The 17,516-nt window shown below is 34.6% G+C and overlaps 1 protein-coding gene across 12 annotated transcripts in view; it reads right to left on the bottom strand.

Moving 5' to 3' along the window:
- BCAS3 (BCAS3 microtubule associated cell migration factor) overlaps nt 1-17,516 on the bottom strand; it is a 586,860-nt gene that overhangs the window by 344,943 nt on the left and 224,401 nt on the right. For all 12 annotated transcript variants that reach the window (XM_071210528.1, XM_071210535.1, XM_071210533.1 and 9 more), the window contains one exon: nt 7,561-7,711. In XM_071210528.1, coding sequence (XP_071066629.1) covers nt 7,561-7,711 — 151 coding nt within the window. The remainder of the gene's footprint in view (nt 1-7,560; nt 7,712-17,516) is intronic.

Genomic DNA, 17,516 nt, shown 5'->3' with positions numbered 1-17,516 from the left:
TGCTCCCTACTAAAGAGCCCTATGGCCCTGTTGGTTCTCAAACTATTGTTACCCAGAGAAAACTGAAGGTGAAAGTAATTCGAGACATAATCCACATGAGTTTTACATACTCAAGATGTAAAACATTTTCATTAGAAAAGCATAGATAATATTCAAAATCTACCACATGGGGCAAAAAAGTAGGCTAGCATAGCATGGGAAGATTATCTGAAATTCTGACTAAGCACAAAAATTGGGAACTAAAACTGGTAATTACATTGCACATGTAGACATATCCAGGTACATTCAAAACAAAACACAATGCCTATTATTTGATAGACGGATCTAAACATCCAAAGCATAACAATCAATTTAATATATTTCTAAGGCAGGACTAGGAGATAGGGGATTATCTTCTGCTATTGAATCCGGTAGGTTTTTCTCCATATTATACCCATGTAATTCTCATACCTTTGCCTATAAGGTTTGGGGCTCAGGCCCAACTGTTCAGATAAGCCAAAGAGAATCGACCCTTTGCTCATTTAGCAAGATTTAGTGGCAGGTTTGTGCTATAAATGTCAACTAGAGATGTTCAAATAAATGCCAATAAATGCTTCCATTCTAGGATTTCTAAGTAAGAATAATCATCTGTGTTTCCCAAATGAACTCTTGCTCAGCACTGGCTTTGGGCACAAAAGTGAGCAAGGCTTAGAAAGATAATGGAATCAAAGACCTCGTGGAGACTCACAAAACAGTAAGACTGAAATACATATAAATTTCTGTTTTCAGAAGAAGAAACTGAGTCCTCCTTACTAGGGCACACTGGCAGTAAGTGGCAGAACCAACATGAAAAGCCAGGGCTTCAGACTCCTAATTTAATTTTCTTTTCTCTATATTACCTAACCTCCTTCTCCAGGGTAGGGCCCAAGGTTGTTAAAACCTAAATCTAACTGCTCACAAGGAAAGTAAAAAAGATTGTATGTGTGTGTGTGTGAGTCCATATAAGGCAAAAGAATAATTTCATAGTTTATAAACAACAATACAAGGTGTTGGTGGTAGGGTAATGTATGGGAGCCCTGTACAATGATATGCATGTTTGTTTCATAAGTTCACAACTTTTACTATACACTTCATGTTCATGTATGAATGGTTAAACTACAGTAAAATTTAATTTTTAAAAAGTTTGAAAAAAAATGGAAACTGAACAAATATATGTTATGTCACAAGATGTTAGTTTCAGGCAAAAACAAAAGCAAAGCAAAGTATGGACAGTAGTATATAGTAACATATTAATAATCTTCCTTTAAGGGTAAAGGAAAAAGGAAATATACTAAGTGAAAGAAACTAGACAAAAGGTACTATATATTGTTGACTCTATCTCTAGAAAATATGAACACAGATAAATTAGAAAGACGGAAAGAGAACAGCAGCTATGTATGGCAGGGCAAGCACCGAGAGAATGAAAGGTGATTATTAAGGGGTAGAGTTTTTGTGTTTGTTTGTTTTTTGTTCATTATTATCAGAATAATGAAAATGTTCTAATAATTACTGAAGTGATGAATGTACAACTATGTGATTATAACAAATACCACTGACTGTACTCTTTGGATGGACAGTATACTTTGATGGATTTTATGCTTTAGGTATATATATATCAATAAAACTGATTTTAAAAAATTATTTCATGTTTACTTCACTAAAAATGGTCTGCTAGTTAAAAGCAAGGAAGCAACTTCACTACCAATTTTTATGTTTTTTTATTCCTATGAAACTATTCTGATCTTTTCCTGAAATTTATTGTTCTCTGTTGTGTCCACAAAATAATATTTAAAGCAGAAAAAATTAAGTATACTGATGAAAAATTTGGTTTTGTAAATTCTTATAAAGTATTTTAAAGTTTTTATCAATCACTTGATTCATTAATTAAACCAAACTGCTAAGAAATGCTGCTTAATAAATCCCTACTAATAAAAATCTAAAATCCTATACCTGGAACAATCTCTTTTCACCTAGTTTTATTTAAAATAGATGAAAAGAGCTACTCTTAGTTACATAAAATAAAAATATAATGGAGATGGTAAATCTTTACAATTCTCCTGTTTAAAGAAAATGGATTCTTTCTCTTCCTTCATCAGTGTATACTGTCATGGGGTTAAGCAGCAGCTGTTGCCAAAAAAGGCCTTATTTCCTTCAAGTGCTACAGGAAGGTACTTACTGAACAAGAAGGTGTAAATACATCTGTCTTTTGCCATTTGTAGATCTACTGGCCTCCTGCATGTCTTGGGATGAGAAAGATGGTCCCTGTCCTGTTTAAATGTTACACTGCACAGACTCTCAGTGATATGTATTTCTAAAAATAAGAGGGCAGATATTAAATATGATAAGTACATATTTTGTCCCCTGAAGGTTTGTGTTGATGCTTCCATTTTAATTTGTATATTTAAGTTTTAGATCTCTGATATTCCTTAGAAATCACTGCTCTAGAAATACAACGCCTTATGTTCCTCTTATGCCTATATGCCAAATACTTAAGACATGAAACAAATGAAAGTTGATTTAAGAAAATAATTTTTATTAGATAAATTATAAGGTATATTGGAAGCATTCATAGAGTTCACATATCTAAAAACAGGTCAGTTCTCTGTTCTCTAACTATCCTTGTTAAATAACGTATTAATTTTAATTTTAAAAACCAGTATCTCACTGACTGCCACTGTGAACAAAGCCTCAATCAGGGGTGCCTCTGAGGACTCTAGAGTCATCCAGACACTATAGGCAAGCACACAATCCCTTGAAATCAGCATCTGTCGGTAGGCCTTACCCTGAAATATATGATAACCTATTTCCCCAATGTAACAGAGTTAGACTCATTTATAATTTCCCTAGAATTGATTCTTCTAACCCTTTTATCTGAGCCTATAATTAGCACTATATTGGTTAAATATATGTCTCAAAGACTTAAATCTTTGGTCTGTTCATATGCTGGTTGAGGCCTGAATCTCAGAAGAGTTGCAGCCAACACCTATTTTCCAGATCATCGGACTCACCCAGGACAGCCAACAAAATGATGATAGACAACCCCCATCCCAAGAAATAGAGAGCATCTACAACTGCAAGCAAAACAGTTCCTTCCATATTCCCCATAAGATCAAAGCCCCCTCTCAACCTGAGGCAGAGTGGCCATCACTATCCCAAAATCCTCAAGGTTGAGGAATGAACAAACATAAGGGGGGAAATGCAAACATGGACAAATAAACTTATTACTATTGCATTAATGGAAGAACATGTAACATTATTATAAAATAGCGGTTACCAGATATTCTGAGAGGAGGGGAAGGAAATGAAAAGTGGAACAAAGGATATTTTTAGAGCACTGGAATTATGTATAAACCACAATGTAAACTACAGACTTTGGTTGGTTAGGAGTAATGCTTCAATATTTATTCATCAATTGTAAAAACTATACCACATAATTTTAAGATGTTATTAATTGGGAAAGAAGTGGGCAGGGGAGGGGGTGAGGTATATGGGAATCTCTTACACTTTTGAGTAACTTCTTTAATCTAAAACCTCTTTAAAAGTAATGCTTATTATATTAAGAAAAAAAGAAAGAAAGGGAAAAAAAAAACACCAGGAAAGGAGTGGCATAGAAGAAAAGTTACAGTAAGTGAGAACTTTCAGGAGAAATGAAAAGAGAAATGGAAAATGCAAATACATGACTTTGGTGATCAAAATATGGCAATCAAATTTCTCAACAAATACAATAAATTCTATTGGAAATAATTAATGCAAATTAACTACTTGCAGTATCAAGAATTGGTCATAGTAAGCTTCTAAAAAATAAAAATGAAATGTTATCTTGAAAATGTAATATACTAAAACTATATAGTAAGCTTTTAAAAAATAAAAATGAAATAAATATAGTCTTAAAAATCTAACATACTAAAACTACAACTTTTATTCTGAAAATTCTATGATCAAATGTTTGGGTAATTATAGTAAAAAATAAAAAGATAAGGAGAGACATGACAGCAACTTCTAGGTATAATCAACAATCCTTTCTGAAAGTGTCATAAGGGTATTACATACCAGCAATGGTCAAGTATAAATTATGACAACTGTCATCAAAGAGTTTATTAATCACTGGAATTTGTGTTAATAATAGGGAAAAAAAAAACAATAATAGGTAATTTCTGGGGCATTAAAGCTCTGCCTAAGTAGAAAATTCATTACAGACAACAATTATATGAAAAAGCCTAGTTTTAAGACCTATTCTTTTGATAATTGTATCTTGTTTATGTAAGCGAATGTCCAAGTCTCTAGAGATAAAGGGCTATTATGCCTGTGGTTTACTCTAAAACAATTCAGAAAAAATAAATGGTGTGTGTATGTGTGTGTGTGTGTCTATATGAAGAAAGAAGGTGAAAATGACAATGATAAAGCAAGTATGTTAAAATGTTAACATTTGGAAAATATGGTTATAAGGAATTATTTAACTATCCCTGCAACATTTTCTAAAAGTCTGAAATTACGTAAGAATTTTAAAATTTTTCAAAGCAGGTATTTATTGTGGGAAAAAGATGAAATATTTTCTTTAAGCACTTCAATACAGAACACACTAAAAGGAATGGAAACATTCAAATACTTGCAAAGATAAAATAGTTTGAGAATTGAGGTACAAAGTCTATTCAACAATATGATACATGTATCTGCACTAATATTAATTTCAAAGCATTAGAATAACTCAAATTCATATCATTTCATTTAATAAAAGTAACTTTAATAGTCCATAATGAGTGGATTCATAAAAGTAAAAATTTTAAGCATTCAAAAAGAAAAGGTACTGTACCATATGGAACAACCAAATACTCAAACATTTTTCCCTTCTTAAAATGAGAGAGAATGAGGGAGTACAAGTGAGAAATTTCATCATTTTATTATGGAAAATTTCAAAAATATATAAAAGCAGAATCAATAATATAATGAACCTCTATGATGCATCACCTAGCTTTAACAATTTTTAAATCATGACCAATCATTTCATTTTCAGTTGCACATCCCACCCTTCCACCAAATATTTTGAAATAATTTCTAACATCAAATCATAAAATTTCAGTCACTATTTTAGAGACATATTTTGAGAAAGCTTATTAAAAAAAGCAGGGGAGAGGGTGTGGCTCAGTGGCCGCGTGCCTGCTTCCTAAGTCCGGAGATCAATCCCCCGTACCTCCGAAAAAAAGAAAAGTAAAAGAAAGCTAATACTTTACATTATAAAAGTAGCATAGCTCTTGTGTTTAAAAAAAAACACAACAACAAAATAAAATATGCCTTCGTGTCCCCAGGAGCCTTTTCAACCTCCTTTTTATAATCCCCTCACTTGGAATGTGAAATTAAATCCCAGAGGATCAATTTTGATTATTCTTTCACTTAAATTCAGGAAAAAAAGCAAAAATTCATAAGTTCTTTGTAGAATTGTACAAAGCTGGATTGAATCAAGAAGACACAATTATGTACTGACTGATTTCTATGGGTGAAAAATAATTTTTAAATTATGATTTAAGATTTAAGTCACACTTTTATTTGATTCTATATTCCAAGAATGTAATGTCATACAAAGAAAATATAAGCTAACTGTAAATATAAGAATATATAAATAAAAGGACATAACCTTTTCACTATTCAGAGCTTTCTTATTTATCTTATTTTAAAATAAAGAATCTAATAGAGGTTGGGGTGCAATAATCAATTATACTGAATATATTAACAGCATTGAATTATATATTTGAATGTGTTAACGGTAAATTTTAGATTATATATCTTACTAGAATAACAATTTTTTAAAAAACTAAACATAGGACTATACAACACAATGAACCCTATTTTAAAAAATGGACTATAGTTGATAATACAATTATGAAAACTTTCATGAATTATAACAAATGTACATGCTAATGAAAGGTGTTAATATTAATAATAGGGTAGTTATAGGGGAACTCTATTTTATGCATGATTTTACTATAAACCTACGTCACTAATAAAAAAATGTATGTACATTTTCATTTTTTTAAAATTCAATTTTAAATTACGTTTCTACAGAACACAGTGAAAAAGTTGTAACTAATAAAAGGTATACAGGCCAAATGATCTGCACCAAAAAATGTCCTACGTGTATAGTGCTGTATTTTTTCTTTTTCCCTCCTTAAAATACAATAATCTCAATTTTATTTCTGTATAAAGAAATAGGATCACTTTCTACAAAAATACCACTTCACCTAGGCAAAGGAAAGGGTTCATTTCTGTGTAACACTGAAAACTGGAGCTTATATATCTCGACCCTGTGCATGAATATTTCTCCTTACAAAAGTAACTTCTGTAAATACCACCGAGCACAAAATTAAAATATATTTATAGTAGCTAAGAAATGTAATCCATTCCTTTCATTGAAAGACCCTCAAGATTATTTGAAGACAAGATAGTTTTCACCTTACCAGCTTAATATAGACTTCTTTTTTTTTTTTTTTAAAGATTTATTTATTTATTTCTCTCCCCTCCCCTGCCACCGCAGTTGTCTGTTCTCTGTGTCTATTTGCTGCGTCTTCTTTGTCCACTTCTGTTGTTGTCAGCAGCACGGGAATCTGTTTCTTTTTGTTGTGTCATCTTGTGTCAGCTGTCCATGTGTGCGGCACCATTCCTGGGCAGGCTGCATTTCTTTCGCGCTGGGCGGCTCTCCTTACAGGGTGCACTCCTTGCGCGTGGGACTCCCCTATGCAGGGGACACCCTTGCGTGGCATGTCACTCCTTGTGTGCATCAGCACTGCGCATGGGCCAGCTCCACAAGGGTCAAGGAGGCCCAGGGTTTGAACCACGGACCTCCCATGTGGTAGACGGAGGCCCTAACCACTGGGCCAAGTCCGCCACCCTAGACTTCTAATATAGTTATTCCATTCCAAATTAGGCTAAACCTGAGGATTCCTCAATGAGGAAAACAGGTCAACTGTCTACAGACATAAATTTTCTGGTACAAACTGGATTTTCAAAGTTTCTTTGAGGATGTTAATGACTAATCATTAATAAAACCCAAACCTTAGGACTTTGGCTTCCAAACACTACCAATAATATCAAACTGATACTGATGACAAATGATTATATGTAAATTATACCTAAATTTTTACAAAGTATTACAATTATGGTCATCACCTAAAGGTCTCTCCTTAGTATTTATGTCAGACAAAATTTGGGAAACATTATGAATCCAGGACATGTATTCCTTACCATCAAACTATGCATTTAGGTAAAGCCACAAGACAGCAAGTATAAGACTTGAGTAGATGGAGCTAGTTTGTATTAGCCAATATTACTTTCACAACTGATCACTGTTTTTGTTTTTTCTATGGATATGTAAGTGTACATGGTTGTGTGTGAATATGTTTGTACACGTTCTATAATTTTTGCTTAATCTGCTATTAAATCTTAGGTGAGGTGGAAATGCAGAACATAATCAAAACCACATAAAGAAAAGGTGTTTTGTTTTTAGTCATGCAACCCCAAGTTATTTAAAAAGTATGAAGCCTGAGGACTTACCCTGTTCGTTTGGTGATGGTCCCCAATGTCACTGGCTGCTTGATTTGTGCAAGTGGCATCACTACCATTAAGCTGGGGAGAGGAGAGAGCCGGGGGTTGCCAGGGTTGTTGTTGGTAAAATTGTTGTAGGAATCCTGGCTGTTCAGTTTCCCTAAAAAGAGACAAATAAGATTAATTCCCAGCATGGGAAGCTACCCTATCTCTGATAGGGTTAGCACTGATGGCACTAAACATTTAAGAAAGGTATCTAAGGCAGAATTGACCCCAAGAGAACTATAGTTTTATAGATGGGAAGAAACCAAAGAATTCTGGTAATACAAAGTATGATTTCATTACAGAGATTTTAGCCACTGGGGAGTGGATGTAGACGATATAGACTTGGATAGATGTTAAAGAGCTACACTAATAATTAATTTATAATTTAGTTATAATTTGATAGTGTTATAAAGAAATATAGTAAGAGAAAGTAAAAATAGAAGATCAAAAGAAAGCAGGGAAGAAAATATTCCAGCCATGGCAGCCACATCTGCAGGCTCTGAGAGCAAAAGAAACACAAGGAATAAGGATGAGTTTTCCCAGAGAGTAAGCATGAGAGATATGAGACTGACCAAATAATCAAAGGCAAAAACATTTCCTTCTTCCTAACTTCCACTACTCCCTATTATAAAATTTTAAAAATATAAATCAATATATTTCCCCTGTATTTTATGCTGGACATTTATATAAAAAATAAAAAGTATAGTCATTATGGATCACTAATAACCTGGGAAAATAACCTCCTCTGTGAAATAAAATCTGGTCTTAGAGAATTTATTTCTGGGGGAGTGAATGTGGCTCAACTGATAGAGCTTATGCCTACCGTATAGGAGGTCCAGGGTTCAATACTGGACCCTGTGAAGTGTTGCCAAGCACAAGGAGTACCATCCCATGCAGGGGTGCCCCCTGTGTAGGGGTGCCTCACGTGCAAGGAGAGCCGCCCTGCATGAAAGCACAGCCCGCCCAGGAGTGGTGCTACACACACAGAGATTTGATGCAGCAAGATGACGCAACAAAAGAGACACAGATTCACGGTGCTGCCTGACAAGAATGCAAGCAGACACAGAAGAACACACAGTGACTGGAGAGAGAGAAGACATGGGGGGGGGGGGAAGGAGGGGAGAAAGATAAATAAATCTTTTTTTAAAAAAACATGTATTCCTGGATTTTATTGTTGAGTTTTGAAAGCTCTTTAGATATTCTGGATACAAGTCCTTTGCCAGATACATAATTTGTAAACATTCCACACCAAACTGCAGCTTCTCTATCTTTTAAGAAGCAAAAGATTTTTAAGACAAATACCAATTTATCAATTTAGTTCTTCAGTTCAACACAAGCACAAAAGCAACATCTCCCTAACCAACAATCACAAAATTTTTCTCCTAGGAATTTTAAAGTTTTATATTTTACTTTTAGATCTGAGCTTTTTGCTTTAAAGAATGGTATTTGATGTGAGTGAAAGGGTACTTTAAAAATATATAATATTTTAAATATATATTATTATAAATTAAATATGATAATGGTCTATGCCCAAGCAAATGAAACAAAAATCCCTATTAATATGTATCAATCAAATTGATTTGGGAGAAAAAAAACACTAAATATTTTTTTAAAAATCAATTGACTAAAAAAAAAAAAAAATCCCTAAAGTTTTAGATATGTTATGTTGTGTAAAAGTCTTAAACTAATTTTACTGCTTGGTTACCACAAATAGAAATCATAGAAAGCCACTCAAAAGACAGAGACCAGAATATGAGGAGGGAACACACTATATTCCAGGTTATAAGCACAAATATATTTAGTAACTACTTTAATTAATTTAAATTAAAAACATATATGTTTTTAAATTAACTTATTGATACATATCACCCACACATAAACATACATAAGTGTATAGTAATAGTTGTGAACTTACAAAACAAACATACATAACATCATACAGGACTCTCATAACTCACCCTACCACCAACAACTTTACATTGTTGTTAAACCATTTTAACGAATGATTAAAGAGCTTTGTCAAAATATTACTACTAACTCAAGTATTTTCCCCCAACCTTCCCTATTATTATCTGTCACTTATATATTTTTTTGTTGTCACCATCTTGCAACATACAGCTACAAATTGCAAATAAGCTACAAATCTCACAGAGAGGAGAGTGTGAGATATAAAAACAGAAAGGAAAAAAGGAAACAATGGAGGAGCAAGCCTTGTTATTAAAGATCAAAGTGCTTTTCAGATACAAGCCACAAGGAAATGGGAAGTTTAAATCATTTAATCTTTCTGAATACCCATAATGCAACGAAATGTTGGCTTTATCCCCAATTAAAAAAAAGGTAGTATTGAGAATTAGGTTCTTAAACAATCGCTACCTTCTAAAATAGACATTACATAAAACCTAGGCTCGATCCACATGGAACTACCTGAAGAAGATGTTTTGAATTTCAACTCCTATAGTCCCATTTCAGCCACCTTTTCCAAGGAAGAATAACATTATCTGTCACAGTAAGTAGACTGAAAAGCCCTAATGGTTTTTCAGACGGACCAAACACAGAAAAGGGAAAGAGAAAAACTGCAATGAATTCTTTTTCTTTGTAAAGACAATCAATGTGGGTTTTTTTGCCCTTCTTGGATGGGTCATTCATTACATCCACTGCTTTCAACAGACCTTTGCAACTTCTACCAAAAAAAATTTAAAAAGTCAGCTGGAATTTTTTTGATGGGATTGTCTTGAATCTACAGAATCTACAGATCAATTTTCAGAATGGTACATTTTCAGCCACTTAGTCTTCTAACACAAGAACATGGGCTATCTGTCCTTACATTTCTTTCAGTGCTGTTTATAGTGTTCAGTATACAAGTTCTGTACTTTTTTGGATCAATTTATTCCTAAATATTTTATTCATTTTGGTGTAATTTGCAACTGTAATTGTTTTCTTAATTTCATTTTTGGATTGTTCACTGATAGTGAATAAAAATACAATTGATTCTTCTATATATACCTTATATCCTACAACATTGGTGAATTCATATCTTAGCTTTAATAGTTTCTTACAGGGAAGGAGATGTGGCTCAAGCAGTTGAGCACCCAGCCACCATATGTGGGGGGTCCCAGGTTCGGTTCCTGGTACCTCCTAAAGAAGACAAGCAAGACAGCAAGCTGATTCAACAGACTGGCATTGCGAGCTGATACAACAAGATGATGCAACGAGATGACGAAATGAGAAGACACAATGAGGAAATACAATGAGACACAACAAGAAGGAAATGAAGGTGGCTCAAGTGATTGGGCATCTCCTTTCCACACGGAAGGTCCCAGGTTCACTTCTTGGTGCCTTCTAAAATGAAGACAAGCAGACAGAGAGCAGACAGTGAGTGCAGACAATGGGGGGGAAGGGGGCCATAAATAAATAAATCTTTTTTTAAAATAGTTTCTTAAGGATTCCTCAGGATTTTCTATGTACAAACAGAGAAAGTTTCATCTGAAATAAACAAAGTTTTATTTCTTTTCCTGTCTGGATTTTTTTTTTCATTGCCTAATTGTCCTGGCTAGTATAATGTTGAATAGAAGAGGTAAGGTGGACTATGATCCATTTTAAGTTAATTTTTGTGTACAGAGTGGGGTATGATTTGAGGTTCATTATTTTGAGTATGGATAGCCAATTGTTCCATCACTTTCTTCATTAAAATGATTATTCTTTTGCATTGAATTGCCTTTACACCTCTGTCAAAAGTCAACTGACCAGCTCTTTTCCTTCCTGACTGCCTGAGGATCATCTGCCATCATGACAGTCATGACCAACCACTTCAGCAGAACAAATGGTCATCAGTGTGCTTCACCCTGGTAAGACAGCAGTACCTAAGACAAATTCAGGAAAAACTAGCCAAAATGTACAAGACTATAGCGAATTTATGTATTTGGATTCAGAACCCATTTTAGCAGTAGCAAGACATGGCCTTCATGAGAAGAAAAAGACCTCAAGAAGCAGCAAAAGGGACACAATAAAGAAAGTCAGGGTCACAGCAAAGGTCAATGTTGGTACTGGCAAAAAGTGAGCTGGAGTTTGGATAATTGAAGGAGTAAAGATTCTTCAGTAACTTGATCAGTAATTTTGTATTTTTTGCACCAGAAGATTAACAAAACAATAAAAACTTTGATTAAAAAAGAAAATTGACGATGTGTGTGTGTGCTACTTTTGGATTCTGTTCCACCGAACTAAGCATCTAACCTTTCACCAATATCACATTTTCTTGATTACTGAGCCTTAGTTATTCATAGACTTACAGAGAAACTTTATAAGAATTTAATTCATTTCATATGTTATAAATATGAGTCCAGTGTTCATAATCCAACAATTCTACACAGAGAACATCTTAATGACCTAATCATTGTTCTTGACTTTTGATCAAAATTACCTACTCCAATGAGATGTTTAGCAATAAATCTGGTCCTATAAAAACATTATTATATGATTATACTAAAAGTAATACTAAAAGCCACTGATTATACACTTTGGATAGATTGTAATGGTATATGAGTTTATCTCAATAAAACTGCTTATTAACTAAAACAGGCACAATAAATATATGCATATAAATAGTTTATTAATTTGAACTGAGACAAATTTATATAGACAGTACAGTAAAAAAAATTTTTTTGGAAATAAAGATGGGACCAGGGGACTCACAGCTTCTAGAACTGAGAGAGCCTCGACCCTAGTTTCCACATCATATTTATTAGAAATTACAAAACAGTAGCTATCTATGTTTACTTTCTTTTTTTTCCAAGTCTCAACACATTTTTTTAAATTAAAGTTAATAGATCACACAGAATGTTACATTAAAAAAGAGGTTCCCATACAACACACTTCCCACCCCCTACCCCATCATTTTTGTAAATTGTATTTTTTTGAAGATACATACATCACAAAAAATGTTACATTAAAAAAAGATAAGAGGTTCCTGTATACCCCCCACTTCCCCACCCGACTCCTCCCACACCAACAACCTCCCCCATCATCGTGGCACACTCATCGCACTCTGCAAACACATTTTGGAGCACTGCTGCACTACATGGATAATAATTTACCCTGTAGTTCACACTTTCCCCCAGTACATTCAGTGGGTTATGGCATAAAGCTCTTAATATCTTCCAAAAGACATCCATCAACGCATCAATAAGACCAAGGCAGTATAGAAGAAAATTTTTCAAAGACAGTATCTAATGATAATTTCAGAGATAGCAGAAAGGCAAGATTTTCTTTTTAAAAAGTCATAAAAAGATGAAGATGCCTTCAGAATTAGGATAATGGCTTAAACAAATGTTATTTCTTCCTTGAACACAATTTTTTTTTTTTACTATGGAGTTTTAAAGTTAAACTTTGATTAATGTCCTTTTACCAAAATAAAGGGAAAGATAAGGCATTCAAGCAAATAAAACAAATCTTTATCTCCCTATCTCCCCAATTTCCAATGGAGAATTCACTTAATGTTAACAGAACTGAGCCACACCTGTTGCATGAATACAAGAATACAGCATTCACAATGTGCACGATTTCTTTTTGCACTCAAGGCCAATATAGATGTTAATAATCACAAGATTAACAATTAGGCAACTTTGCTCATAGTAATTTGAATACGAAACTGGGCTGCAAGATAAAATATGTCATAAGCTAATGAAATTCAAGAACTGTGTACACCATAGAAAGTTTACAAATGGTAGACCAATATTTGTTGAGTGCTTTAGCCTATGATTATACCCTTTGAGGAACTGAATTCCTTATTATTATGAGACTTACATTCTAATATGTGTGCAAAAGGAATAATTAAGGGCTAATAACCATACTAAAGAGAAGTGTACATGGGAACAATTAACTGGAGAAGAGTTTGTGGAGCAAATAGGACCTGAGCTAGGCTTTGAAAGATGGGCAAAATGTAGATTAAGAGTAGGAGAGGGAAACGGACTTTGGCCCAGTGGTTAGGGCGTCCGTCTACCATATGGGAGGTCCACGGTTCAAACCCCGGGCCTCCTTGACCCGTGTGGAGCTGGCCATGCGCAGTGCTGATGCGTGCAAGGAGTGCCGTGCCACGCAAGGTGTCCCCCGCGTGGGGGAGCCCCACGCGCAAGGAGTGCGCCCGTGAGGAAAGCCGCCCAGCATGAAAAGAAAAGTGCAGCCTGCCCAGGAATGGTGCCGCCCACACTTCCCGTGCCGCTGACGACAACAGAAGCGGACAAAGAAACAAGACACAGCAAATAGACACCAAGAACAGACAACCAGGGGAGGGGGGGGAATTAAATAAATAAATAAATCTTTAAAAAAAAAAAAAAGAGTAGGAGAGAAGGAAAGTGGACTTGGCCCAGTGGTTAGGGTGTCCATCTACCACGTGGGAGGTCCATGGTTCAAACCCCGGGCCTCCTTGACCCATGTGGAGCTGGCCCATGCGCAGTGCTGATGCACGCAAGGAGTGCCGCGCCAGGCAGGGGTGTCCCCCGCGTAGGGGAGCCCCATGCCCAAGGAGTGCACCCCGTAAGGAGAGCCGCCCAGCGCGAAAGAAAGTGCAGCCTGCCTAAGAATGGCACCACCCACATGGAGAGCTGACACAACAACAACAAGATGACGCAACAAAAAGAGACGCAGATTCCCGTGCTGCTGGCAACTACAGAAGCAGACAAAGAAACAAGACACAGAGAACAAACAACCCGGGTGGGGTGGGGGGAGAGAAATAAATAAATAAATAAATCTTTAAAAAAAAAGTAGGAAAGAAGGAATATTCTAAGCATGAATGTAAATAAGAAAAAGGGCATAGAGGTGTAAAGGGATACCGCATATACGAGCAGTAGTGAGGAATCTCTAATCAGAATAAAGGATGTATAATGGATAGATAAAATAATTTCACAGTTTTGTACAGACTTACAATTGAGGCAGAAGAGAAGGAATTTTCTATACCTAATTCAGCAAGAACAATACAATTTAGAGATCACTGAACCTTACAGATAGGACAAGTTGTCTAGGAAAATGAAGTGATGCATGAATGATATAAATGAAGATACATGCTACAACATGGATTAACCTTGAAAACATTGTTAAGCTGAATGAAATAAGCAATATGACTCCACTTTTAAGAAATATCTAGAAACAGCAAATTCATAGAGAGAAAAAGTAGATTAGAGGATATCAGGAGATGAGAAAAGGAGAAAGGACAAGTTGTTGCGTGATGGGTTCAGAGTGTAAATTTTAGAAATTTGGACAGTATAATGGCAAAACAATAAAGTGATTCTATGAGATGCTCCAAATCTCTTTTGTCATGACATAAAACCTTTCCTGGCATGGGACTGCATAACACAGTGAACCCTATGATAGATAATGGACTGTGGTTAGCAGTACAAATATGTGAACCTTCTCACATGAACTATAACAAATATACAATATTAATACATGATGTTATATAGGGTGGGTTTGTCGGAAAAATACACAAAATATAAACTATGGGCTCTAGTTAGCAGGTATATTTTGATGACATTCTTTTATCATATGTAACAAATGTTCAACAATAATGCAAGGTGTTGGTGTTAGGGTGAAGTATTGGAATACTGTATGTTACACATAATTTAAAAAGACAAGTAATGAAAAATTTAAAAAAGCTTTCACTGGCTCACCAGGATAAAGGACTGCTTCCTCAAATAACATACAAGGTACTTTAGATCTCTTTCTCTCTCAGCCTGCTATTGCATTCTCAAATAACACTCCTACCTTCAGCATCTGTTAATGGTATAGCCTGTAATAAGACCAACTGAAAGAGTCAAGGAAGTTGGGCAGATTTTACATTCATGAGGTAGGGGCAGTGTCTGGTACCTACATGACAGGAAATTCATAAATATAGTTTCACTGAAAGATTACATGTATTAATAAAATAAAATGGTCAACAGTGATAAAGTTCAGGAAGGCAAACTCAAAAAGTTACTAACGCTGGTACCCTTCAATAGTGCAGTTTCAGTGAAGAGGGGAAAAAATGAGTTTGTAAGGGATAAAGAAAGGGATTGATGATAGGAAATGTTCAAAGTAATGAATATAGATAACAAATTTAAGTATTTGGGTACTGCAAAGAAGACATTAACAAGAAAAGATAATGTCAAGCTAAGACTTCAATTAACATTTATTCTTTCATTTCACATTTTTGAGCTTGTTGGTATCAGGCTCTGCTTTAGTCCTGGATAAATAATTCCAAGGGACATTCAAAAGGTTCATAACAAATGGGGCAACAAAAAATGAAAAATGGGAGAAAAACATGTTGCAGAATGTTTCGGGAACAAAGAGGAAGAAGTCACTTTTATTGGGTGTTTTAAAGAACGGAGAGTAACTTTAAAAGGGTATTCAGGTACAAAAATTTTGAGCACAGAGAAAGGAACTTCTCACCTTTTCCTTTTCTAGTAGAAAATAAAGGAATAATGAGAGATGAGGAATGAGAGAGATGTATGAAGAATGACAGCAGGAGGTAGTAAGACGTGGCAGCTATCTTAGATGAGAAATCTTAATAGCTAACACAAAGTAAATAATACACTTTTTAAAAAAACAAACTTTAAAGTGAAAGTGGAAGAATTAGAGTTCAGATTCGATTAATTCAATTAATCAACTACACAAGAATAGTGTTCTTCCTTCTTCTATTATTCAGAATCCATGGTAATGAATGTTTTTTGCCCTAACTCTTCACTCATGTATTTTCTTTGGAAATTCTGCTAGAATATAAAACTCCCAGATTTATCCACCACAGGAACTAAAGACTTATCCAGAGTAGGAACAGTGATTTCCTAATCTTCCTAATAGCTCAATGAAGTTTGCTGACTGAATGAAAAAAAATATTTTTTCCTATGTTCAGAAGGTAAAGGAAAACATGACCCTGTGATCTATAGAAGGACTAATCTGGAGAGGGCTCAAAGTACGTCAGAAGATAGCCAGATGACCCTAGTGTGTGGCTTTTAGTACTCTGCTTGGTTCCATTTTGATTTGGCCAGGAACCTAGATCTGTAAATTTTAAAAACAGAGTTTCAGGCATTTAGTTTAGTTTTATATGAAGCCTTAATTTCCCATCCAGGATGGTCTATTATACTTGAAGTGTCTTAATATAATGAAGTTCGGCAAGAAGAAACTTGTAGTATCCCAAGTTATGGAAGCAGATTAAGTCTCTCACCCTATTTAGTAATTAAATTTCCCACCTCCGAGAGAGAAAGTAACACTCTATTTTTTTCTTCCACCTTTTGGGAACACATGATAGTAACAAAAAAAAATTACAATTCCTGAGCTCTTTGAAGAGTCAATACATAAATGCTAGGTGTTGCTTTCACTAACCCTTATTATTTTTCTCTTTTTTCTTTATTGCATAAGTATAATGAATAGCAGAGATTATTTAACTGCTGATTTAGTAGGGTACTTCATCAATACAAAATATAAATACAAATAAACTACAGATACAGAAATGGAATAGCAGCTCTGTATATGAGGGGAAACTGAGAGATTGAGAGGTGATGAGTTTTGTCTGTTTATAAAATTTATTATTATTATTATTATTATATTACTACTACTACTGGAATAATGAAAATGCTCTAATAATTATTGAATTGATGAATGTACAATTATGTGATTATACCAAATGCATTGATTGTATACTCTGGATAGATTGTATGCTTTACTAAAATGTATCAATAAAATTGACTTGAAATACATATACTTTCAAATTTCAATTGGGCCAAGACCTGTAAGTGATAAAAGCCACAAGAATAAATATTCTCACAGTATTTCTGGTACAACATGACTGAAAACCCAAAAATCTCGTGAGAAAATAAGCTCTTCTAAGACTCTAATCCCAGTTTTTAAGTTCACTTTATATAGATAAACTTTGCATAAGGCTTCAGGCTTTTGGGTTT

This window comes from Dasypus novemcinctus, chromosome 21, assembly GCF_030445035.2.
Source record: "Dasypus novemcinctus isolate mDasNov1 chromosome 21, mDasNov1.1.hap2, whole genome shotgun sequence".
Taxonomy (NCBI): Eukaryota; Metazoa; Chordata; class Mammalia; order Cingulata; family Dasypodidae; genus Dasypus; species Dasypus novemcinctus.
The sequence above is the reverse complement of the archived record's forward strand: the minus strand, read 5'-3'. Positions and strand labels throughout refer to the sequence as shown.